The sequence below is a fragment of the Myotis lucifugus genome, unplaced genomic scaffold (genome assembly GCF_000147115.1).
Source record: "Myotis lucifugus unplaced genomic scaffold, Myoluc2.0 scaffold_8, whole genome shotgun sequence".
NCBI lineage: Eukaryota > Metazoa > Chordata > Mammalia > Chiroptera > Vespertilionidae > Myotis > Myotis lucifugus.
The window spans coordinates 3,469,258-3,492,605 of NW_005871056.1; the positions used below are offsets into that span (position 1 = coordinate 3,469,258).

The window sequence follows — 23,348 nt, forward strand, 5'->3', positions numbered from 1 at the left end:
CCAGAGCACTTCCCCTGCAGGAGGAGCCAGGCCTGCTTGTGCTTCCTCAGTGCTGCCCCACGTGGACGTGGACGTGTACGTGTATGTGGAAGTGGAAGGAAGGGCCACTGCTGACCTCACTCGGGGCAGCTTCCGCTTCACCCCAGGCTGGTGACTTTCTGGTTCTCTTTATAAGGGAGGCGGGTAGTCCCATCTTCCGTTTCATGCACTAGTGTCCAGGGGTTTCTGGAAGCCTCTGTTGCTCCATAATTGTTCCCATCAAGCACTGGGAGTGCATGCAAATTGAGCTCACTCCTTCCTGAGTAAGCCAGAGAATGCCTCTGGGTTTCAGGTGCCAACAAGTGGGGAAGCTCTCCCTTGGGCCTGTGCCCTGAATGGGATGGAGGAATGTGGCCCCTGCCTCCCTGTGTCTCATTCAGCCTCCTCACTCCCCTGTGAGTGGGGGCCATTGATCCACAAGCAGATGAGGAAACAGTGCTGGGTGGACGGGAGGTTGGGCTCAGAGAGCACGCAGGACCAGCGTCGACCCCACTCCGCTCCCTGGCTCCTGACGGACTGAGCTCAGCTCTTACAGGAGCCCCCTCCGTCCACCCTCCTCTGTGGAGAGAACCCCATGCTCTCCTTGGTAGTGGCATCTTTTCTTTTCTCCCTGCGACCCCCCCCACCCCCCCCATTTAACAGTGGCCAGTGTGGCCTTCGTTAGGTGAAGAGGTGAGAGCGAACATAGCTTGACCAGTGCCTCTTCGCCAGGAGTTTGTGGCCCCAGCAGGTGGTAATTGATAGAAGTTTAGCAGGAAGCTCTGGGTCAGGGTTTGGATCTTGGCCCCACCTTTGGTGGCTGGGTGATCTTGGGCAATGCATTTAACCTTTCAGAAAGTAGGGATGATCATTGGACTGACCTCAGAGGGTAACTTTGAGATTTAAACGAGGCACTGTACTCAGAACACCTTAGATACAGGATCTGACTCAGAATAAATACTCCAGCAGTAGCTGCTGTGATTTTCTTTGTGACCATCTGTGTCCACATTTACGGTCGGTTAGTAGTCAGGCATTAACTGTGTCTCGTCCTGTGGGTGCTCTCTGGGACCTGGAGCCCCCAGCTCGGGGGGGGCTTTGGGCAGCCAAGTGACCAGACCCCATCTCCTTTTCCGTTTCCGCAGCTAACTGGCTGGTGTGCTAGTGACACCGTAGGAGGCTCAGTGCCACCTGAGTCACAGGTGGGAGGCAGCAACCCACTCATCCCCTGGTTATGTCATTGCCAGAGTGACCCAGGCCGGCAGGCACCGCACCACGGTAGAGCGGAAATAGCCCAACTGGGGGTCAGGGGCTCTGGTTCCCTGGCTTTGGCCAGCCCCCAAGTAGCTGTGTGGCATTCAGCACATTGCCTTGCCTCTCTGGGCCCTTCTTTAACAAACGAAGGGATTAAACTTCCTTCTATGTTGAACCTTTGTTGCAAATGTCTAGATGCTCTTGTTCCTTCCTGACACCGATTGTGGGTTGGAGTGGAAGTTGAGTCAGATGGCCGTGACCGCAGTCCTTCCCATCTGGCAGCCTGGACAAAGGCAGACCTCTCTTACCCCCACCCCCACCCCCTTGACGACACTGGATGGGACACCCACGTGTTTCCGAGTGCCTCACAGTCACAGCTGGCCTGGGCCAGTGGCTAAAGAAGGTCGCTTATCAAATTCATTCATGGGCAGCCTCTTAACATTCTCTCCGTAGAGCTGTTTCCATGAAAGCCATTAGTGTCCATGAGTCATGAGGATATTTAGGATTTTTCCTGGGTTGTGTCTTACAGCTCAACCTCTTTGGTACTGTTCTCAGCGGAGCCCCAGCCCTTCAGGTTGCTAACTGGGCTTCTCTGCTGCGAGTGGGCTCATTACCAGGGAGCCTGTGCATGTGCGTGGAGGCCCTTATTCAAATAATGTATTCCTACGAGGGCTGGGCCCTTTGTTAGAGTCAGAAGGTAACACCTGGCTGGTTGCGCCAAAGATTTCTGGGCACCATCTTTCACAAGAAGGGGAGAACCAGACAGCCAGCTCTTCGGGGGATTGCTCAGTTGGCCTCTGATTGTCAGGGCTGTGTGTCCACTTTGACCCTGGGACGCAGTCTCGGAGCTGAGTCCTCCTCGGTTAGACTCTTGGATGCCGCCTGAGTTTCTGTGGCCAGGATTTGACCAGTCTGCACCGGCTGCTGCAGTCACTTCTATCAGGTTTGCAGAACAGCCCAGCTGTGTAGAGGGAAGAAGTGTTATCATTTAGGTTTAGGTTTGGCGGAATAGAACAGAAAACCCCCAAACAACACTGGCTTAAGCATGAGACTTATTTTTTTTCTGTCATGTAAAAAGTCAGGAGATAGGCAGTCAAGGGCAGAGGCCTAACTTACTGTTTTCCATCCTTAAGAGAGTTACCTCATGGTCCGAAATAGCTGTTGAAGCACCGGCCATTGTATTCATATCCCACATGGAGAGACAAAGGGGCCCTCCTGGAAGTCCCGCTCCGCGTTCATTTATATCTCATTAGCTGAAAGGGACAGGGGCACTAGCTGAGTGACAGCTGGGAAATGGGTCTTCAGCAGGGACACTGCCTCACCCGGAGACATTCCTGTTACCAAGGAGGATGCAGAGAATGGACAGTGGTGCATAACACATGCCCAACACTTACTTGAATGAATAAGTAGGTAAGTGATGGGAGTGTCTGTGGGTTCAGTGCAGACCGAACCTTCATATTAGTAGTATTCACACTATGACAAGATCAGCATAATTCTGACACCACCATGCAGGAAGGAAGGAACCTTTGGAAACTTCGTAAATTCAGTAGGAACTTGAAGAGCATGTTCTGCAAGGCCCCTGTAGCTGGGCTTCCTCTCTCCCCACTTTGTAGAGACTTGGTTCCCTCACTTGAGCTCATCAGAGGCATGGCAGTGGGCGAGGAGGTGCTGGCCTGGGCACGGCAGCCACGCTTCTTCTTCTTTTTTTTCCCACCAAGCAACCTACAGGGCTGCTTCTTCAAGCCACGCTTCTGAAGGTCCCCACGAGGGCATATCTTTTTTTACTTGAGGAAAGAAGAGTTTCGTAATTCAAGCAGGGAGACCTGGGGATGAACTGAATGTCGATGAACTGAAATACTAAAATTTCCTTAAGAACACATTCAAATCCCTTCTTAGAAAATGCTAGAATCCTGTGGAATGCATCATTGTGGCTGGTGTTGGTTTGAGCCTGTAGGCAGTTGGTGGTGCAGGGTGGGGGCAGCTCTTCAGTGATGGGTCCCCATGCTCCCTCCTTCCCCCATCACATCTGGGTGAATGGAGGGCCCCAGGAGGGCTGCCCCCATGGGGGAGAACCATGGATGGGCCCGGAGGCACGGGGTCTGGAGCCGTGAGTTGTGTTGCAGAACATCGCCCTGTCTTGTCACTCCTCAGTGGGTTGGTCAGTTCTGTGGAGAGCAGGCCCCTTGTCCCCACCGTGTGGCTGAGGCCACCTGCGTGGATGTGTGGTCCAGGGCACACAGGTGTCCACAGCAGGCAGGTCTCTGGGCCACTGGTGGAAGCTATAGCTTGGCATTCATTCAGGGTCTTCCCTCCTGGTTCCTTTCTGAAATTGCTTTGTCAAGTCTCCTACAGACACTCTGTTTCCTCTTCGGTCCTCCCACCCCCATTTTCAAATCATCCTCATCTTCAGTCCTAGTTCAGGACCATCCTCCTTGAAGGAAGTCCCCTCGGTTCCTCTACTGGAAAGGTTCCCCTTCACATCCCCTCACTACACGTTTCCCTCCGTCCCATGGCACCTCGTTATGGCGGGGTGTCAGCTCCCTGACCACATTGCCAGTGCCTGGAAGGGCAGGTGTGGTGCCCAGTCTGTGTTCAGTGCGTGAGGGAGTGTGGCACCCAGGGGGTCACAAAGCTGTTCCTTGCCTGGGGCTGATGGGCTCCACGTAACCATCTCGAAAAGTGTCCTCAGCCTGTGGTCTCTGAAGACTTCCTCTAAGTCATGTGAGACTTTGACGATTTGTGGGAGCCCCGTTGTTCCCCTTCGCAGTCCCAGGGACAGCCCTGTGGGTATCTCCTAAAGTTATGTAACTGACATGCAGATCTGGTTGACGGAGCGGGGCAGCGTTTGGCAATGTCTTGCCCATGTTCTGCCTGTGAGAATGGGGACCCAAGGGTGTGTTGTTGATTTCCGATGCGATCACATGGTCCTCTCTTGAAGAGGCATAGCTAGTCTACAAAAAACAGAATGAGAGTCAACTATGTCATTTCACACTTTCTGGTATCCCCGGTTAAAAAAAAAAGTAAATAGAAACAGTATACTTTATTTTGTTTAACCCAGTGTATCCAAAACATTGTCATTTCATCATGGAATCCACATGGTTAGGAAGGCGGTGGTTATTCTGTTTTTGTAGCAACAGGTCTTCACCATTTGGGTGTTTTACGCTCAGTTTGGATTGAAGACATTTCTAATGCTTGAAGCCACAGGTGGCTGGTGGTAGCCCAGCGTGGTCGGCTGCCTTGTCTGTTGATTCTTCCACGTGACATTCCCGGAAAGTGGGTGTGAATTGGGTGGGGGCCTGTCTGGCTGAGTGACAGCACTGGGTGGGACTCACAGGGTCTGGTCACAGCTCTGCTTCTCACCAGCTTTGTGAGCCTGGGAAGGCCCGTGTCTCTCACCACGGTTCCAACCTGTAGAACGGAGCCCTAGGTGTGTGATCCTCTGGGGAACTTTCTGCTCTGACTTGCTGTGAATTGAGCCCCGGATCTGGGTGGGGATGGGGTTGGGGACCACGGCATCTCCCTTGGCATCATTAGCAAATGAGAACTCTATGACAGGCCACGCACGGGTGGCCATGCCTGTCATCCGAGGGGCTGGCTTGCCATCTCTGACTATGACCGGAACGTGGCATGTTTATCTGGTCTGTGGGGTTCTGGGCTGTGAAAATTGTCCATTCGCCGACCCAGCCGGCATTGACAAGGACCTGCGGGGGCCAGGCCTGTTCCCAGCCTCCTCTTTGGGAGGCTGTGATGGGCCAGCAGGAGCCCTGCCATTTCCCGAGGGCTCACGAGGGTCCTTTCTCACCAGGCTCAGCTGGAAGCGCAGAAAGCCACGCAGGACTTCCAGAGGGCCACGGAGGTGCTCCGCGCCGCCAAGGAGACCATCTCCCTGGCCGAGCAGCGGCTGCTCGAGGACGACAAGCGGCAGTTCGACTCGGCCTGGCAGGAGATGCTGAATCACGCCACCCAGAGGGTGAGTCATAGCCCTGTGTGCCGGGGGAGGGTGACCTGGGTGTCCCTGTCTGTCAGCGTCTGTGTGCCCGTGGGTGTGTGTGGGGGCGTCTCTCACATTATTTCTTGTCTGTCCGATGCAGACTGGCCCCTGCTTCTGGTGAGTTCTGCGTGTGCTGTTTCCCCAAGCAGAGGAAACAGGCTCCCAGGCATGTGGCCTAAAATTCCTCTCTGAGCGTCACAGGGCAGGAATAGAAAAAGCCAGGAGTTCATGCCAGCAGCCTCTCCCTTTTCAGTGTCACTTGTCACAGTGGTTCAAGTCCAGGGGGACCTGATAATTAAAGATGGCCTTGTGTTTCCTTAAATAAAAGCTGGCTGGGCCTGTGTAGCCTTGGGCCTCCTGCCCCCTAGTGGACATGATGCTCAGAGAGCCAAACACAGGCTGGAACTTTCTTGGGTCAGCTGATGAAAACCCAAAGCCGAGGTTGGAAATCTTGGAAATTTACAAGCCACAGCCTGAAAGATGCGAAATGGACTCTCTCTCCTCTCCCCCCCCCCCTCTCTTCTCTCTCTCTTCTTTCTCTCTCTCTCTTTCTCTTCTCTCTCTCTTCTTTCTCTTTCTCCCCCCGCCCCTCTCCTTCTAAGATATTTGCTGGAGGTCACCTTTCCTTCTTTTTCTTTTTTTAAAAAATATTTTTATTGATTTCAGAGAGGAACGGAGAGGGAGAGAGATAGAAACATCAATGAGAGAGAATCATTGATCAGCTGCTTCCTGCACACCCCACACTGGGGATTGAGCCCACATCCCAGGCCTGTGCCCTTGACTGGAATTGAACCTGGGACCCATCAGTCCGCAGGCCGACACTCTATCCACTGAGCCAAACGGGCCAGGGCTCGCCTTTCCTTCTTGCCCTTTCTCCACCCCCACCGAAGATTCAAACTAGCCAGAAGAAACTGTTTCAGAAATCACTTGATCTGCTCTTTAAAAAAAAGAACAAAACATGTTTCTGCCTTTTTTTTTCCTTAGTAAGTCCCGGGGCCCCAGTGGATGGTGAGTGGCTGGTACCACAAGGAGGTGTCTCTAGGACAACCATATTACAAATCTCCATCCCCCGTGGGAATGGTGCTTCTTGAGATGGCGCAGTGAGCGACTTGTGGGGCTGGACCAGACTTCTCTGGCCGCCCCTGGTACGTAGGGCTCCTGATGTGTGTCCTCCTGCGGCCACTGAGGGTTCCTTGGTTGTGGGGGTAACCACTGCAGGCGAACAGGTGCCTGGGTCACAGGCCAGGGTTTCCCCCTGGGCTGCTGGTCCTCTTCCCAGATTCCTTCCCAGGGGCACAGGCCTGAAATGCTACTCCTTGAACTGCTGAGGGAGAGAGAGAGTTTGCAACTGACTCCAGCAAGAGACAGAGCTGGTGGCAAAGCTTTGCCCGGCCGCACCCCTGGGTCACGGAGAAACTCAGCCTACAGGGGCTGTGCTCCCTGAATCTGAAGGACAGGCAGCTACTCTGTGTGTGGCTTGGCTGCAAGCCTCCCTCTGGGTTTAGCATCTTCCCACCTGGAGCTTCTGCCGCCTACTCCCAGAGCTTTGGGGGCCTGGCACGCTCGGCTTGCCGAATAGTGCTTGATGGAGACCACGAAGGGTCTGGAATATGTCTCCTGCCTTGTCTGACCTGTGGATACTCTGGGGAGCCTGTTTCTTTAGGAGAAGGGAGCGTCGTGTCACCCTCTTCTACAGAAAGTATTAATCAAGGGTCTAGAGAAAGATCCAGACTCAGGTCCAGGGCTGCCTTGAGGGATTGGCAGTGGTTTGGGCTACATGATCCCCACCCCAGGCACGGTGGGAGAACGCTGGGGTCCCCACGTTCCTTGCCTGAGGCCATCAGTGTGTCCCCTTTGTACCCCTCAGACGTATGGTGATATTGAGCAGCCACACTTGGAGCCATGGCTGAAGCCAGCGTGCTGGGAGACTGTGAGCCAGGAGCCCTCATGTTCTCTGGGAGGCCACATGCAATGCCACAGATGGACCAGGAACAGTTCTCTGCTCAGTGCTGGGCTCAGGAGGGCCTGGGTAGCTGCAAGCAGCAGTGGCCACTGGAGTGGCTACTATTGCTGCTCACTACCTGGGGCCTTGGGCAGCAGCAGCCCCTCTAGCTTGGTCTCTTTGGGCCTTGAAGCATCTTTATGGGAAGGTGATAGCCTTTCACCCTCTGGGAGAGGAGGCCTGGCATCTGGGAGGGAGGATTGGCTTTTCTGATGTTCTGCCAGAAGAGACCAGGTAGAAATACACTGAGTGGCCATGACCACCCCATCAGTACAATGAAGTGAATTGGTTATGCAAATAATAACAATAAAACCTTAAAACCTTGAGAGTATTTGCTTAGGAAGTTTTCAGTATTCAGTATTTTTGGAAGTGTCAATGAAGTACTGATGGGGTGGTCATAATAACCTGGCCACTCGGTGTAGAGGAGGAAAGTGTGGCTTGGAAATGGGGAGGCAGGGCGTGTTTATGAACTGGCAGCTGCTGCAGAGGGAAGGCCGCAGTCAGCCTCCCCTCCCGGTCCTGGCGGGCAGGTGGCCTGGGCGCGTTGGAACTGAGGCCTGGATGGCACCTGGGGAGCTGTCCAGGCCAGCTTTCCTGACGCTGGTGGGTACGTACCGCCCCCTCCCATATGGTGGAGAGAAGCCACCTTCTGGGCGCCCCCTCACCCACGGGTGTAATAAGAATCAGAAAACAGCCTGGATGAGCCAAGGTTCTGAGGAAACAAGAAAGCTGCCTTCCCCGGGGAGAGGATGCTGGTCTTTGAGACAGGATGTTGGGGGAGATTACACCCGGGATATTGGGGATGTAAGCAAGGTGGAAGGTCTCGGGGTTTGGAGAGGGGAAGGCTGGAACATGAGGAGCCGTGCTAGGCTGATGTCTACTGGTCAGTTCAGGCCATCCTGCTGGCATGGGACCCGGCGAGGAGGCTGTGCCCAGCCCGCTGGCACACTGCTCAGTGTCTGTGGGAATTCAGGCAGGAAGGCCCCAGCTGTTTGAGGATCTCTTTTGGGCGACTGTGACAGGCTCTCTGGGGCCTTGGGGTCCCAGGTGCCTATCTGCCCTGGGGCTCCTAGGAGGGAGCCAGCCCAGCAGGCCTTTTTCTTTGTTTTTTTTTTGAGACATAGTGGTAAGATTTATTGAAGTGAAAACAAAGGACTGCCCTCAGATGTCCGATGTCTCATCCACGACCAGGTGGATCAGCTCTGTCTCACTGCAGAGGCCCTGGCCCTGGTAAACACAAGTTTCCACCAGGAAGGTCAGGATCCAGAACTATACAGCCATCACCCTGGACTCCAGTAGTTCAGCATAGTCTCTGCTCCTGGCTGCACTCAGGCCAGATTGGTAAATGCACTTCAGCCCTCATGGTTACTATAGGAAGAAATGAGCCTCCGGCCTTTGTTAAGCTTTCTTTATATTTCTTTGGGTTTGGGAAGATGTAGCTTTCTTCCAAACTAAACAATCTTCTTCCTAATTCTTCACAGGCTTGTGCTGGACCCTCTTCCTAACCAATCCCTTTTCTGAATCTTCTGGGGTTCCATGCCCTTATCTTTTTTTTTTTTTTTCCGCTAAAAGTATTACAAAGGGTATTACATAAATGTCCTTTTTTCCCCCCCACCCTCAGCAGGCCTTTTTCTCCAGTGCCCGCTGCCCTCTTGCCTGCCCAGGGCTTTAGGCTACAGGTGTTCTGGAGGCTCGACCAGTACCAGTTCTGACTGCTCAGGTCCACTGGGCACTGGCGGTGATCAGTGCTGGGGCAGGCCCAGAGGGTGTGTAGGTTTTGGGAACCCCAGGAGTGCCTGACCTCTTAGCCCAGCAGGCTGAGACAGATGCAACCAGAAGGGAAGAGAGAACCTGTGGGTCATCCCCAGGACAGGGTCTCCTCTGGGTTGAGAAAGTACTAAACCATCGGGAAGGAGGCCAAGACTCTGCACGTTGGACAGTTACTTCCTTCGGGAGCCTTCGGGCTCTGAGAAAGGAGGTGGGACGCCGAGCGTGCCCCGCCCCTCCTCCCACCTGAATGCTCCTCCGGTGGAGATGGTAAAGGGGGCAATGGGCTGTGGCAGGATGCAAGGACGGACGGCAGGGCAGCCTGCGCAAAGCCCACTTCAGCCCGAGTGCTTCCTCCCCTCGCATCCGTTATCCCAAATGTCACACACTGAAGGCCCCTCTCAAGGGCAGCCCTGCTGGCAAGCCCCCCGAGCCGCCACAGCCATCCTGCAGTCCGATCCCACTCTGCCTGGAATGATGGCCAGGGTTACTGGCGTGCGCACACCTGGAGAGGTTGGCTGCCCAGGGGGTGGTCTCTGCGTAGTCGGTGTGTGCAGCTCTGAACTGAATGTGATGGTGGTAAAACTGAAGAGTGTGGTACAGAGATGGAGGCGGGTTCCCTGTCAGCCTGGGCTTCAAGGGGGCAAGGGTGGCCCTGGGAGACCTGGCCATGGTGAGTTGCACGTGCCCGGCTCAGCGCAGCCTGCTGGTGCCTGAGGCCTGAAGGAACTGCTTTGTTATCTGATTCCTTGTGTGTCTCTGTTCCCCGTGGCTGCAATTTTCATAGGAGAGCCTTCCCGTGCCACCCTCCTCGCTTATCTATCTTTCTTCCCCCACCCTTTGCAGCACACAGCTCATGCCCTACTCCATGCCCGAGGGAGGGCTTCCTTGGTTACCTAGGAGATTCACCAAGGTGTCATGCTTGGTGACTTTCTCCCTGGAGGCTGAGTTGGGGCTGGAGGGGTCTCTTCTGAGCGCTGAGGCTGTGTGTGCGGGGCGGGGGAGATTGGGACAGGACGTGGGTGATGTGGTCTGATGGGGGTGAAGCAAGGGCCAGCGACATGCTGCTGCCACCTCAGTCTTCACTGGTAATATTTCCAAGGGCTTGGAATGTTCTGAGTGATTAATTTTAGAAAAAGCCTTTAGATTAAGGGCTGAAATAGACAAGGGCACTGTGTGCAGCTGGTGAGAACCCTGCTTTTACTGTACAGGAAACCCTGTGCTCCCAATCATAGCTTTTCTATGTCAATTTAAAATACTTAGTTCCTTAAAGGTGAACCCTGCATTGAAATCTTTTGTAATGGAACAGCTCACCCCCAGTATGTTGTGTTCTGTCTGATAAGCTTGGGTTTTGAGTTCTCATTAAGGTTACACCAGTAAATCCTGAGTGCCTAAGATATAAGACAAGAGTGTGTCCAAGTACGGGATGTTTTTAGTGCATCTTATTTCTTTGTGAAATCGTTGGTGTTAGAAGCAAAGAGAAAGGATTCTCCTAGCCCTTTGGTCTTGGTTTTAGCAAGGATGTCACTGCATGTTAGCTTAGCTCAGTTCCCTTCTCTGGCTTTGTTTTAATTCTATTGTTTTAAAAAGTATCTCAAGCATTGACTTTGTTAAAAGATATTTTAAAGAAAGTAAAAGCATAACTCTAATATAAAATGTTTCTGTGTCAAAGGTTTTAATTCATTAACTAAGGAGGGAACTAGTAAGATGTTACAACTATTTCAAAGAAGAATTCAACAAACACACATTCATGTAGAAAACCAGGGATGCAGAAACAAATTTATAAACTGATGCAAAATTGGTAAATATTTACAGGGTAATCAATATTATCAGATGCACCTCCACTAGGACAGAATTCATCTTCATTTCTAGGAATAAGAATAATCTGTATTACTATCCATTTTCTATAACTTAACAGGGTCATAAAATAGCTCCAGGACAATGAAAGCCAGAGATGACCTGGGAGGGTGTGCTAGACAGGACACCCAGTAACTTTTTATGCTCACTTCAGTCTTTCATACATTTTCCTGACACTTCATAATTATCCTGGACAACAAGGATAATTGCCTTGTCCTGATGCTGTCATGCCTGCTTTGCTAGGTATCCCAGTTCTTTGATGTCTAAGATCCCACGGGTGCTATTTGCCCATTTGCCTGCCCCAAGGTGGAAGCAGGAACTCAAGCTATTAGACCCAGGAAGGCCTGAGCAGAAGGAAGTGGATGTTGATTGAATCAGAGAATGCTTCATTTTTATTGTATTTTTGTTTTTCCTTGTTTTCTTTCTTGGTCATTGCCACAGCCAATTTGGCTATTTAGTCCTACCTGACAAAGACTTTTCCAAAATAGAAAAAATAGGATGAAGTAATCCTATTCTCGTTGGAAGTTAAATTCAGCCTGCCCATTAATTTACTCAAAGGATATTTTAGAAAAATGATATACCCCAACAAGGGACTGTTCTGGGCTTGGCTGGGTTGACCTCTTCTGTTGTTTGAAGGTCATGGAGGCAGAGCACACCAAGACAAGGAGCGAGCTGGTGCACAAGGAGACGGCAGCCAGGTACAACGCGGCCATGGGCCGCATGCGGCAGCTGGAGAAGAAACTTAAGAGAGCCATCAACAAATCCAAGTGAGTCTGGGTATAAGGGTCCGAGGCCATATGGTGTTCTCTTCTTCCGAATCTTCTCAACCTTTTATGTGCCTTGCACTCAGGGACCTGCCTCACCAGAACCTCTTGCCCAGGCTTCCTATCCCAGAGGGACAAATGCTGAGTTGGGGGCCGCTCCTGGGGAACACAGAAAAAGGAATTTCAAAAGCAACCATTCCATGGCCCATTGGCTGGGCCTGTTTATCTGTCAGTAGAGTGGAGATGAGCTGTCATGCAGCTTTTTGGCCCCTTGAGTGTGGCTCTTCCTAAGCCTTAGGAGTACCCTAATTAAGTTAATAACAATGTACCTACCTATATAGTTTGTTTAAAAAATTTGGCTCTCAAAAGAAATTTTAATCATTGTACTGTTATTTGGCTCTGTTGACTAATGAGTTTGCCGACCACTGGCCTAGACCCAACAGCCAAAGACAGCCCCAGAGCTTCATGGCAGGTGAACAAATCAAGAGTAAAGTATTGGTCTACACCTCATGCTCAGGCGCCAGAGTCACTAAAAAGAGCCAGGGTCTTCTGGCTGACCAAGAGCCCAAGGGACTAGTATAATGTTTGCATTTCTTGTTCTTGCTCTTGCCCATGACCTGGTTGGGTCTGTAGACCATCTCATACTTCTATCCTGGACAAAGCCCAAGGGGACCAACCTGAGCCCGTCCTTCCAGTGGCTCTGCTGTGTTGTCGGGGGAAGACCGGTGCTTCCCCCTTACCCAGCTTTTCAAAGAGGGTGTTTGAGGCAGCCCCTTCTCCAGCCTTATCTGCTGGTCATCCCTGGGAAGCGCACCTCCTTAGAAGAGATCGGCCACATTAGCTGCAGGGCACAATCTGTGACCTCCCCTGAGAGGAAAGTGAACCAGGATGCAGGGGCTCCAGGATCTGTGTACATGTGTGGATTCCCCAAATCTTGAGTGAGCCCAGTGCATCTGTATCCATCAGGCCCCAGAGCTGGAAGCACCACCTTCAGCTCGTGGCCTTGTCAGTTTACTAAATCCTGGAAGGACGACCTAGCCTCATACACCTCATGGAGTTTCATTGTTATATTACTCTTGTTTTTTCTGTCTTTCACAGGCCTTATTTTGAACTCAAGGCAAAGTACTACATGCAGCTTGAGGTATGTGTGGCCTTTGGTTTTGTTGGTGATGGGATTTTTATGCAAAGCCCCACTTTTTGTGATACTTTCAAATACCTCATTTGCTCCAAGAGGAGAGTGGAGAGTCTTACTGAGTTTTCAGGCCTCTAAATGGTCTTGCGTGGTCTCTGACATTCTCTATATCTGCTGATTAGTCACTTTCTATATTGTACTGGGCAGTGGTTCTCAGTATGCTCCTAGGACCAGCATCGCTTGGGAACTTGTTAGTAGTACAAATGGCTAAGTCGTTCCCCACCGCCCACTGTGAATGGAGCCCAGCCATGTGAGCTTTAACAAGGTATTCTGATTCAAGAGGGAGAACCACAGTGCTGGGGACCAAATGGCTAGAATGTGGGACTTCTGTGTGAATTTGACACCCACTGTTGTTTCCCTGATTGGGTTTGTTCTGCCAGTGGTAGTTTTTGGATATGGAGCTTGTTTGTTACCCAGATGGGAGTTGGAAGTGGTAGTGGCTGCTTTTATATCTGGTACATGGACAGCTTTGATAAGAATAATCAGATCCTCAGTCATGTTTTGGAGTGGAGTGATGGGCACGTGTGGACCTGTCATTCAAAAGCATCCCAAGGCCAGCAGGGGCAGCCTTCACTTACTGAGCCTCCTGTTCTCCTGACCAGCAACTAAAGAAGACTGTGGACGACCTGCAGGCCAAACTGGCCCTGGCAAAAGGCGAGTACAAGACGGCCCTGAAGAACCTGGAGATGATCTCGGACGAGATACACGAGCGGCGGCGCTCCAGCGCCATGGGGCCTCGGGGCTGCGGCGTGGGGGCTGAGGGCAGCAGCACATCTGCAGAGGACCTGTCAGAGAGCAAACCCGAGCCAGATGCTGTTTCTGGTGAGTCGGGGGCTCGTATGCAAGTTGTGTGGTCGGTTTCCGGGGTTGTCTTCACCATCACAGAAGGGCCTCACTTGGGCAGGACTGAGGGCTAATTCTGGTGACATACCACATTTTGTGGAACGCTGTGTTCATCAAGTTGCTACTGAGCGTTCCTCAAAATCAGGATTCTATGGTCAAGTAAGTTTGGGAAAATGTCATATGTTCACTCCTCTCTGAGGTTCAAAGTGCATACTACAACATACAAGGGTCTGAGAAGCACTGCAGGAAAGAGCCAGAACAGGGCTCTGGAATTAGGTTTGATTCAAATCCTCACCTTCCCATCATTACTAGCACATGATGCAGGCAAGGATTTATATCTGTTTCTTCAGCTGCAGAATGGGGAGTATGGTAGTACCTACTCTCTACTGTAGAGTGGTGGTAAGGATTAAATGAAATTAACATTCCACAGTGGTGGCTGTCACTGGTGTCTGGCCGTAGAGAGCCCTTTTCCAGGAAAACTGGTATTAGAGGTTTGATGTGGCTCCCTTTATGTTAACCATGAAAACTCTCCAACACTGTCTTTGCACAATTCCTCTTCCTTTTCTGTGCAATGGTCCCTAGTGGCTCTTTCCCAGGCTCCTTTCCCAACAAATGTTCAAGTGCCGGGCCCAAGTAAAGGAAGAGGAAACTATAATCTGAGAATCAACAATATGAGGATTTGATATGCATCATCTCATTTACCCTCTAGAGAGAGGAATGTGAAGCTTAGAGAGGTTAAGTAACTTGACCAAGGCTATACAACCAATAGTGGAAAGAGGATTGGGAATCAGATTTGAGTCCATTTTGCCCCCAACATTTCAGTATTTCTCATTTATGGTAATCATCTGTGGGATGCTACAAGGCTGTTTTTAAAGATGAAGGAGGAAGAAAGGGGAGGAGAGGAAAAATCTAATAAGCAGGATTATGTGCAGGCAGAGGGAACTAGCTAAAGGCTGAAGTGGCTTTTGAACCATGACAATGACATGTCTCTGGGCCTTGGTTATTCTGGTCTAAAAGTGAAATTACAGAGCACTGGGAAGGAATTTTCTTCTGCAGCAAACTGTGACCTAGGTAGGCTCTGAGTGCGTCTTTTGAGATCAGAAGTCACCTGGAAGACAGCAAAGGTCCCAGCAGGTATTCCAAGCAGGGCTGTTTCTCCCAGCAGCTCCTGCTTCTGTTGTGGAGGAAAGTCTTGATGTCTGACTGGCTTTGTTGGGGATCCTTTACAAAGGGCCAGCCCTCTTCCTGTGCAAGTGTGGATTTGGGGGGGAGGGGGAACTGGAGTGGAGAAAAGTCCCTGATCTGTGGCTGAATTCATCTTCTACCTTTAGGCAGTGTCTACGGACACTAACTTGTAGGGCACACAAGGACACTGAACATGCATGGGATCCAGCTGCCAGCCACTTCCCTTTAGCTGCACTGGTCTGGTCGTGCATGCTGGGGAGGGTGCTGGGGAGGGTCACGTTGCTTTTGTTAGGCACCCACAGTGGCAGGGATTCTGCAGTCCCCATGCGGTGTCTAGCTGTCTGCAGCAGCAAACGCTTCTGGAGGTGTTTAAGGAGTTAGGCTGCTATCAGAACCTGTGTGACTGGTGTTCTCTCTCATCCTAGTGGCCTCCGAGGCCTTTGAAGATGACAACTGCAGCAACTTTGTGTCTGAAGATGACTCGGAGACCCAGTCTGTGTCCAGCTTTAGTTCAGGACCCATGAGCCCATCTGGGATGGCCGACCAGTTTTCTGCAGTTGTGAGGCCCGGCAGCCTGGATCTTCCCAGCCCCGTGTCCCTATCAGAGTTTGGAGTGATGTTCCCAGTATTAGGCCCTCGCAGTGAATGCAGTGGGGCCTCCTCCCCGGAGTGTGAGGTGGAACGAGGTGAGTTGCAGCCCTCTCACCGGTAGTGCTGTCCCGGGTGACTCTGCCTTTGCAGCCAGATCTCTGCACTGTCCTAGACCTTGTTCTAGACCGTGACCAGGTCTTGGAGCCCCCAGGGCTGTGTGAATGTGCTGTCGGTGTTTATCACTGAGATAGTTTCCAAGTCCTGTTCTGGGGGCTTCCGGCTCCATAGCGTGGGTTCTGTCTCTCATCACAAAAGTCCTCTTGACAAGCACATGCTAGAGGTTTCTGTTTCCCAGCTATTAAACGAATATGACAATTTTCATCTCTAAAAATAAGGAAAATAGAAAACGCTCTGAGGAATAAAAGCAGCTATATGATGGAGAACCCTCTGTTACATGTATGTGTTGGGCAACACTGGGAAATTCTAGAGGGTTAAGTTGGCTGATTAGTTTGGGCCTAAGTGACTCTTGGAATTGTCAACACTCACTTAATCTTTACATTTCTATAGGAGACAGAGCAGAAGGGGCAGAGAATAAAACAAGTGACAAAGCCAACAACAATCGGAGTCTTAGCAACAGCAGCAGTGATGGTGGCAAGAGCCAGAGCAGCACCTCCCCTGAGGGCCAGACCTTGGCAAACAGGATGAAGCAGCTCTCCCTCCAGTGCGCAAAGGGACGAGATGGGATTATTGCTGACATAAAAATGGTGCAGATAGGCTGATCCAACCAAGATCCTGGCCCCAGTGCACACCACTATTTATATGAGAAACTGATTGGAGAACATTGTGCCAATAACCCTTTAATATATGCCAAATCGTAAGTGTTTACTCTGAACTGCACCAGTGAGGTTTCAGAGACCTTAAGGCTGAAGATTCTTCCTCTGGTAAGAGCTCTTGGGCTGGTTTGTTTTCAGAGCAGAGTTGTTGCTGCAGGTGGGCTGTGACCAGGGCAGTCTTTGTGGAACATTAACTGTAACAGTGTTATGGAAGCAATAACTAGTTCTCACAAAAGAACCCGAGCAAGAAAGGGGCTGGGAAGCTGAGCCCAGCTGGGGTCAACAGCTTGCTTCTCTCACCCCCAGTTGGGAAAATAGAGATGTTCTCTCCTTTTATATCTTAGGGCATCTAAATGAAAACAGAACGCAAGACAAAATTCATATATTCAGAACATACCTTTTTGACCCAGTGAAGGCTTAAAAAAATCCAAGAACATAATTCATTTTTTATCATCTCTGATGTTCGAAAGGGACTTTAAAAAAAAGTATGTATGTTAAAACACCCATTAACACCATTTTCTATAAAGGTTACCATGAACTGCACTTTTTGGGGTGGGAAAGGTGAATGCCAATGTTGGGATGGGGGGCCGGGGAGGTGAGGGTAGCAAGGACATATCATAGAAAGAGATTTGTGGTTGGGGAAGAAAAGGTTCTATAGCATAAACCTTATCCTACCAGCCAAGGGGACTTATTCTAAGAGAAGTGCATGTGAAAATGGTTGCCACTGTTATTCTAGATTGACAAGGTGTTACTTTCTCTGTAGGTTGTAACTTTAAAAATTATTTAAGGGTTATGCTACACTAGTATTTCTTAGAGGAAACTGTCTCTTAAAGCTAGGAAAGGGAGTAGGCATGTGTTGGCAAAGGCTGTTAAATAGATGCAATGGAGTCTGTTATTCTAATAGTAAGTTAAGACTGCTTTTCTTTAATGTTTTCAAGGCTACACATATTTAAGAGCACTGTATTTTATTTGTTTTAAAAGGAAAAGAGCAACCCCATTTCAAGTTGTTTGTTAATTGTCACAACTTGTATGTTTTAGTCATTTGTAAATCTCTTCATACTGTAGTGTTTTCTTCTTTTTTAATGACTAATACAGTATCTTAATTACAAGGTTATTTTGTACTTGTCTTAATACCTTGAGTGTAATAAAAACCACTTAAGAAAATGACAACTTTCTATGACTTCAAATGAGAAATCCTTATCTTGTCTAAACCTTCTATTCTAGGCAAATTTCTTGCCATAGGAAGAGCATGGGATGCCGTGGTCATCTGTTCTTAATAATTTAAGCCCCCATTTACCAAGGTTTGAATTCGAATTCTACTTTTGCTACTACAATTATGAGCAATTAGGGACAAGGTGGTTATATTGGAAAAGTGGTTCTCAACTTCTGCTGCACATTAGGATCTCCTACAAAGCTTAAATACTTCTCTGGTCTGAGCCCTAGAGATTGATTTAATTGTTGGGGTATGCTTGGGCATTGGGTTTTTAAAAGCTCCCCAGCTGATTCTATTCTATTTGGTCTAGCCAAAATGAATAATTTCCCTTCCTTATACACCTGTAGCACTGTGTTTGGAGCTCTCTTATAGAATTCAACATTACAATACATTAACTTGCTCATAAACAGGTCTCCTCCATTAGATTTTTAAGGGCAGAGATTAGAACTTAATTCAGTTTGCATCCTGGAAGATTTTTTAACACAAGAAGTTCAAATTATATATATGTTTATAATAAAGGACATAGGAAATTACTTATTTACCAAAGAGAATTCTCACTAGTATAATAATCTACCCCTGTCCTGAATGATAAAGAACAGATTTTTTTGAAGTATGAATTTTCAAGCAAATAATGAGTTCTTTAATCTTTTACATGGAACATACTTGATGAAGTCCTCTACTAATCAATTTCTCTAGGTTAAACTACACAGTTTCCATAAGTATAAACATTTTATTTCAATTAAAGGTATCAAATACAAAATAAGTTTGATAATTATAAGAGATGATGTAAAATACCACCTTATTTTCAGATCTTTAAAATCTTGAGCATCATTCTGCTCTGATGGATTTTTATGTAAACAACTGGGAATTTACACACAAGACATTGGTATCTTGGCAATTTCTCCAAATGCAATCCCAATTAAAATATATTAAATTCTCAATTGTATTTTCTCCACAGTGCTGTTACCATTAAAAGCACTCAACTAGAGAGCAATTAAAAAGTACCAACTAAACAGTGATGTCTTCAATGTCTCAGACTACTACTTTCGTTAACCTGATAAAAAATGACTGCAACAGCGAATATATATACTTCAGTTCTCTTTACATGATTCAATGGGAGACAGGTACTAACTTTAACAACCTTCACTCTTAAGCATGAGCATCTTCATGCTAAGCTAATTAGTACTTCTTAAAGCTTTATTCTCTCATAACATCTGGGCAACAAACATTTAAAGTCATAAATAATGCAGAATTAAAATCTGTAATGGTGACTATAATTCATTTGGTAATTAGTTGCCCAAGATGCACAGTAGAGTCACAATACAAGCAGGTTTTACCTTACAACATGCTCTGCCAGAAAGACAATGTAAATAGTTCAGATTATACCAGCCTACCATTCCATTCAATGAGTCTATGTCCCTCTCATCTGGTCTCAGTTCCCTCTTAGCAAAATCATATCACAGTGTGATTGAGTATAAACTTTAATCATCTGCACTTTTTAAATACACTGTGGCTCCTTTTAAATGCAAGCCAATTCACAGACACACAGAACCATGTAAGTGGTACTTCTAAAGTAATTTATGGCAATTCTGTCTATATACAATTCTCACTAAGCACTCTGACTTGAGCACCGGATTCCATTGTAACATTTTTAGAGAATTAATTCTGTTCTTACTGTTTAGTGTCCTGCAGATTTGTGTCTTCATTTGAAGAGTGGATTGTTTGGTAAGTATAAAATCCAGTAAGTGCAGCCATTTCCCCATCACTGAAGCTGTGTTGTCTTGATGGGAATAACACTATTAAAGTCCAAGAAAAAAGGTCCATCTTGTTTAGGCAAAAATGTACTGGGAATGATATTGTAAATCCCAGCAGGTATATTTTCTAATTCCAGGTAGCAAAACCCACACCTGTATTTAGGGAAAATAAAAACAAGGCTTACAGAAGATGATGCCACAATAAGCAAAGTAGAAATCAAATATAATCAAAACGCCAACCTTACCTGTAGTCACCACTAGATTTCCTCTGAAAGCCATGGGGACCAGGGTCTCCCACCACAGACACTGTTACAACTTCAAATCCAACACTATACTGCCTGGCAGTAAAAAGAAACAGAATTACTGCTAAGTAGTCTCAAATACAGGCCTAAAAGTAAGCATACCTAAAGTGCAGATGTACTATTGAAGTCAAGTACAGGCTTTCCAAAGCTTCAGGAGGAAGCTTCCTACACTGAAACACATGTGTACTATTTTTACACTAATTATAGAAAATACCATTTCTGTTTTAAAATTGCAGCCATAAAGATTAATACATTAAACTTACTTTAGAATAGACTACATTTTACTATAGGCTCCCAGATAATAATGTTAAATTGAAATGATAAAAATACTGTCATTGTATTAGGCAGAACAAGTGGGACAGGAGAGAAGACCCTGAAAAAAAATCTCAATTTAAGAAAGTAATTAGCATATGGTAGACATGGCATTCCAAATCAGTATGGAAAGGAAGTAATATTTAGGTGGTGATGAGGTGATAAAAAATTGAACTGTATCTCACACCAAATATAAAAATACATTCCACATGGATTAAAAGTATAATGTAAAAAATAAAAATCATAAAAAGAACCAGAAGAAAATACAGTGAAAATTAACTTACTATTTGGGTGAGATTTCCTGCCCACAGCAAAATAAACAAGACTGATTACTTTAAAATGTTTTTTTTTCTATTAAATTTATCTGGGAAAAATACTTGCAAATATATGAAGGAGTTAATGTTCTTACAGACATACCCTATGAAAAACATGACAACTCCAACAGAAAAATGGGCAAGACATGAATTAGCAAAATAGGAAAAAATACACATTGTCAAGTATTTTTACATGTTCAATCTATCTAGAAATTAAATACATAAGGGTAATTAGATACATACCTTATATCACTTAGAAGACTGGTAAAGGTTTTTAAAATGATTGTGCAAAGTAGCTTAGTCCTATTAGAATTAGTTTCTTTTGAATTTGTAAAGCAGGCACAATTAAGCCTAGTTTTATTTAGTACTATTTTTTAATTTGTATTCTCTAGTTTTTAAAACTTTTAAAATTGTAAAATATATTACGACATAGTTTGTAAAGTGAACAAACACCACCTAAATCAACAGAACCTCTCAGCACCACAGAAGTCCCTTGTATCCACCTTTCTCATCACAATGCCTGTGCCCACAAAACTTTCAATCACTTTCTTGCTTTGTATATAGTGTGACTATCAAAGTATGCATCCTTAAATAACAGTTTAATTTTGCCTGTTCTTGACTTCATGTAAGTGGAATCACGTAATATATATATTGTTATGTTTGGCTTCTGTTTTTCAGCATTATTTTTAAAACTTATCCATCATGTAGTGGGTAGCTATAATTTATTTTCATTGTTATGTAGGACTATTTTATGACTATTTTATAATCTTAGGTGCCACTGATATACATCTGGGTTGTTTCAAATTTTTGGCTTACAATGGTTTACTGGCCATTTGGATTATCTTTTTTATGACATGCCTGTTCAAGTTTTCATTTTAAAAAAACTAGACTTTTTTCCACTAATGTAGCACATATAAAAATATTTTTATTGAGGTATCTCCTATAGTAATCCACCTGGAACTGATTTTGCGATCTGAAATTAGACAGGGATCTTAATTACCAATTTTGATACATGGATACTCAAATTATTTCAGCACCATTTATTGAACAGAGTATCCTTTTCCCACCCTTCAGCACCATTTATTGAACAGAGTATCCTTTTCCCACCCTTACGCAATAGCATCTTTAACATAAATCAAACATTCATATATGCATAGGTCTGTTTCAAAACCCTATTCTGTTCTACTAAGCTCATTTTTAATATAACATTAAGAAAATTACTCATCACAAACCTTGGTCCTCTAAGTTCAATTAGTAATGGTCCAGTCTTTTCTATATGGAATTGGTAAATGGGATTATTTTTATGAGTCTCTTGGAAATTTGCACATCCTCCAGCACTCTGACCACTCCACTTTCCATGAATCTAACAAAACAAAGTCTGTGCATTAACAAAACTTCACATTCTCCAATTCTATGTTAAAGAGAAAACTCCTTCACAACCGCCCCCCCATCTCCTCAAAGATGGCAACTCCCCACTCTGGCCCCACCCTCTCCCCCCAGTCTTTGTCACCTACAGTGACAGTCAACGTCACTCTTCATTCCAGCCAGCCTACTTTGCTACACTAAGCACTATCTCCATCTTTCAGCTTTAAATCAAGTTGTTCTCCCTGCCAATAACTCTCCCTCACATCCTCTACACATCTAGCCCACCCTGTAAAGTCAACCCTCAATTTATGAGGTTCATCCACATGGCTTTCCCTAATGACAAAGGTTTATAGTAATCTTTCAATTTCTTATTTCTGCTCACAGAATCAATGTTGCTTACTGAAGATCTTGTATTCCAACTCAGATTGGATAGAGGCTATTTACATTTCCCTTATTCCTTTCAAGCTCTGGACTATTTTATTTTGTAAGAAATTGTTAAATGTGAAGAATGAAAACAGAAAAAGAGAAAAAGGGAATTATAAGATTTCTCTGAGATCATGACCCAGAGACATTTCTCTTACCTGCTTTGATAAGGTGTACGGTGAAGGAATCTTTGAAAAAGTAAAGCTGCATGCTGAATATACCTAGATTAAAAAAAAAAAAAATTCTTGTACTGATCAAGTTTATACTTATAAAAATACCAAAGTGAGAAAAGAATATATTGGAAGTCTAATAAATTAGTTGACACATATAAAAGTCATATTCTGTGGGCAGCCTGGAATCAAGACTGGTTTAATGAAGCTAGGGGATCTGGTATTCACTTTCTCTGGCACTGTGTGTGACTCAGGCCAAATCACAATTTCTGTAGGGCTTGTCTTCTGCATCTGAAGAGTGAAGGCAGCTCCCCAATGTCCCTTTCATCACAAAAAAATCTATTCTAAGTGAATTTCTTTACTGATCTTTGGCATACAAATCTATGCAGAACAAAATTACAATGATCTTCCCAACTTGTAAGAGCAATGTTTATAGGCAATCGATTCCCTTCCACTAAATTCAGCATCTTCTTTTTCAAGTCAGCAAAGGTATTATGTAGGCTAAAGGAGTTTCTATTGCTTGCTCTGTAAATTTATTAGTCCAATGTACCACGTTACCTCAGGACCAAACAAACTATTACTCTGGAAAAAAAATGCTCATTGAAAATGTTATGCAAAATTAAAAGATTACTTTTCAAAAGCATTTTATACAGGAAACATCATAATTTAATATTGAATTGATACACATATAAACACATAAAAAATACACATATACATAAAAATACATAAATTTTCATAAACTTTTTCTGTAGATAATCCCACTTACAAAGCAGAGCACATAATATACTTTATATTATTGTTTTGTCACTGTATGTTGGTTTACTTACCCGGACTGTGTAATGGATTGTATTCTGTTTTTCATACTGAGAAACCACTAATGTAAAGGTATGGGTCCCAGGTGTGGTCAGCTTTATCTTAGTCAAATAATGAGGGCTGTTAATTCGAATCCCATCAATGTAGGGGGGCGGGTCAGCTGCAATAAACCAGTGGGTTTACAGTAAGGAGACTTAAATTTAAGTTTTATGGTTGATGGTAGGAAAAATACTTAAATGAATGGACATCCCCTTAATTGATTCTATCTCTAAATATAATGTTACTAAAGAATTACAATTTCAATTAAAAACTTTATAAATAAATTTGAAACTTGAAAATTAATGTTTCTAATAAAGCAATCTTTTAGAATACATTCAATGATATATAG

At 46.2% G+C, this 23,348-nt stretch overlaps 2 protein-coding genes across 17 annotated transcripts in view; one reads left to right on the forward strand and one right to left on the reverse strand.

The window, feature by feature from the left end:
* Positions 1 to 17,464, forward strand: part of SH3BP5 (SH3 domain binding protein 5) — a 66,678-nt gene extending 49,214 nt beyond the window's left edge. For 2 of the 3 annotated variants that reach the window (XM_023749514.1, XM_023749513.1), the window contains 7 exons: positions 5,075 to 5,239; positions 7,128 to 7,190; positions 11,523 to 11,653; positions 12,749 to 12,791; positions 13,445 to 13,664; positions 15,296 to 15,556; positions 16,029 to 17,464. In XM_023749514.1, coding sequence (XP_023605282.1) covers positions 5,075 to 5,239; positions 7,128 to 7,190; positions 11,523 to 11,653; positions 12,749 to 12,791; positions 13,445 to 13,664; positions 15,296 to 15,556; positions 16,029 to 16,240 — 1,095 coding nt within the window. In that variant the 3' untranslated portion in view covers positions 16,241 to 17,464. The remainder of the gene's footprint in view (positions 1 to 5,074; positions 5,240 to 7,127; positions 7,191 to 11,522; positions 11,654 to 12,748; positions 12,792 to 13,444; positions 13,665 to 15,295; positions 15,557 to 16,028) is intronic. The other variant, XM_006083683.3, reaches the window with a different exon arrangement.
* CAPN7 (calpain 7) overlaps positions 10,688 to 23,348 on the reverse strand; it is a 43,072-nt gene continuing 30,411 nt past the window's right edge. For 3 of the 14 annotated variants that reach the window (XM_023749509.1, XM_023749508.1, XM_023749501.1), the window contains 6 exons: positions 22,975 to 23,120; positions 22,136 to 22,198; positions 21,422 to 21,552; positions 19,507 to 19,599; positions 19,183 to 19,414; positions 16,306 to 16,643 (listed from right to left, as the gene is read on the reverse strand). In XM_023749509.1, the coding sequence (XP_023605277.1) occupies positions 19,270 to 19,414; positions 19,507 to 19,599; positions 21,422 to 21,552; positions 22,136 to 22,198; positions 22,975 to 23,120 (578 nt within the window). In that variant the 3' untranslated portion in view covers positions 16,306 to 16,643; positions 19,183 to 19,269. The other 11 variants (XM_023749502.1, XM_023749505.1, XM_023749504.1 and 8 more) reach the window with 11 other exon arrangements.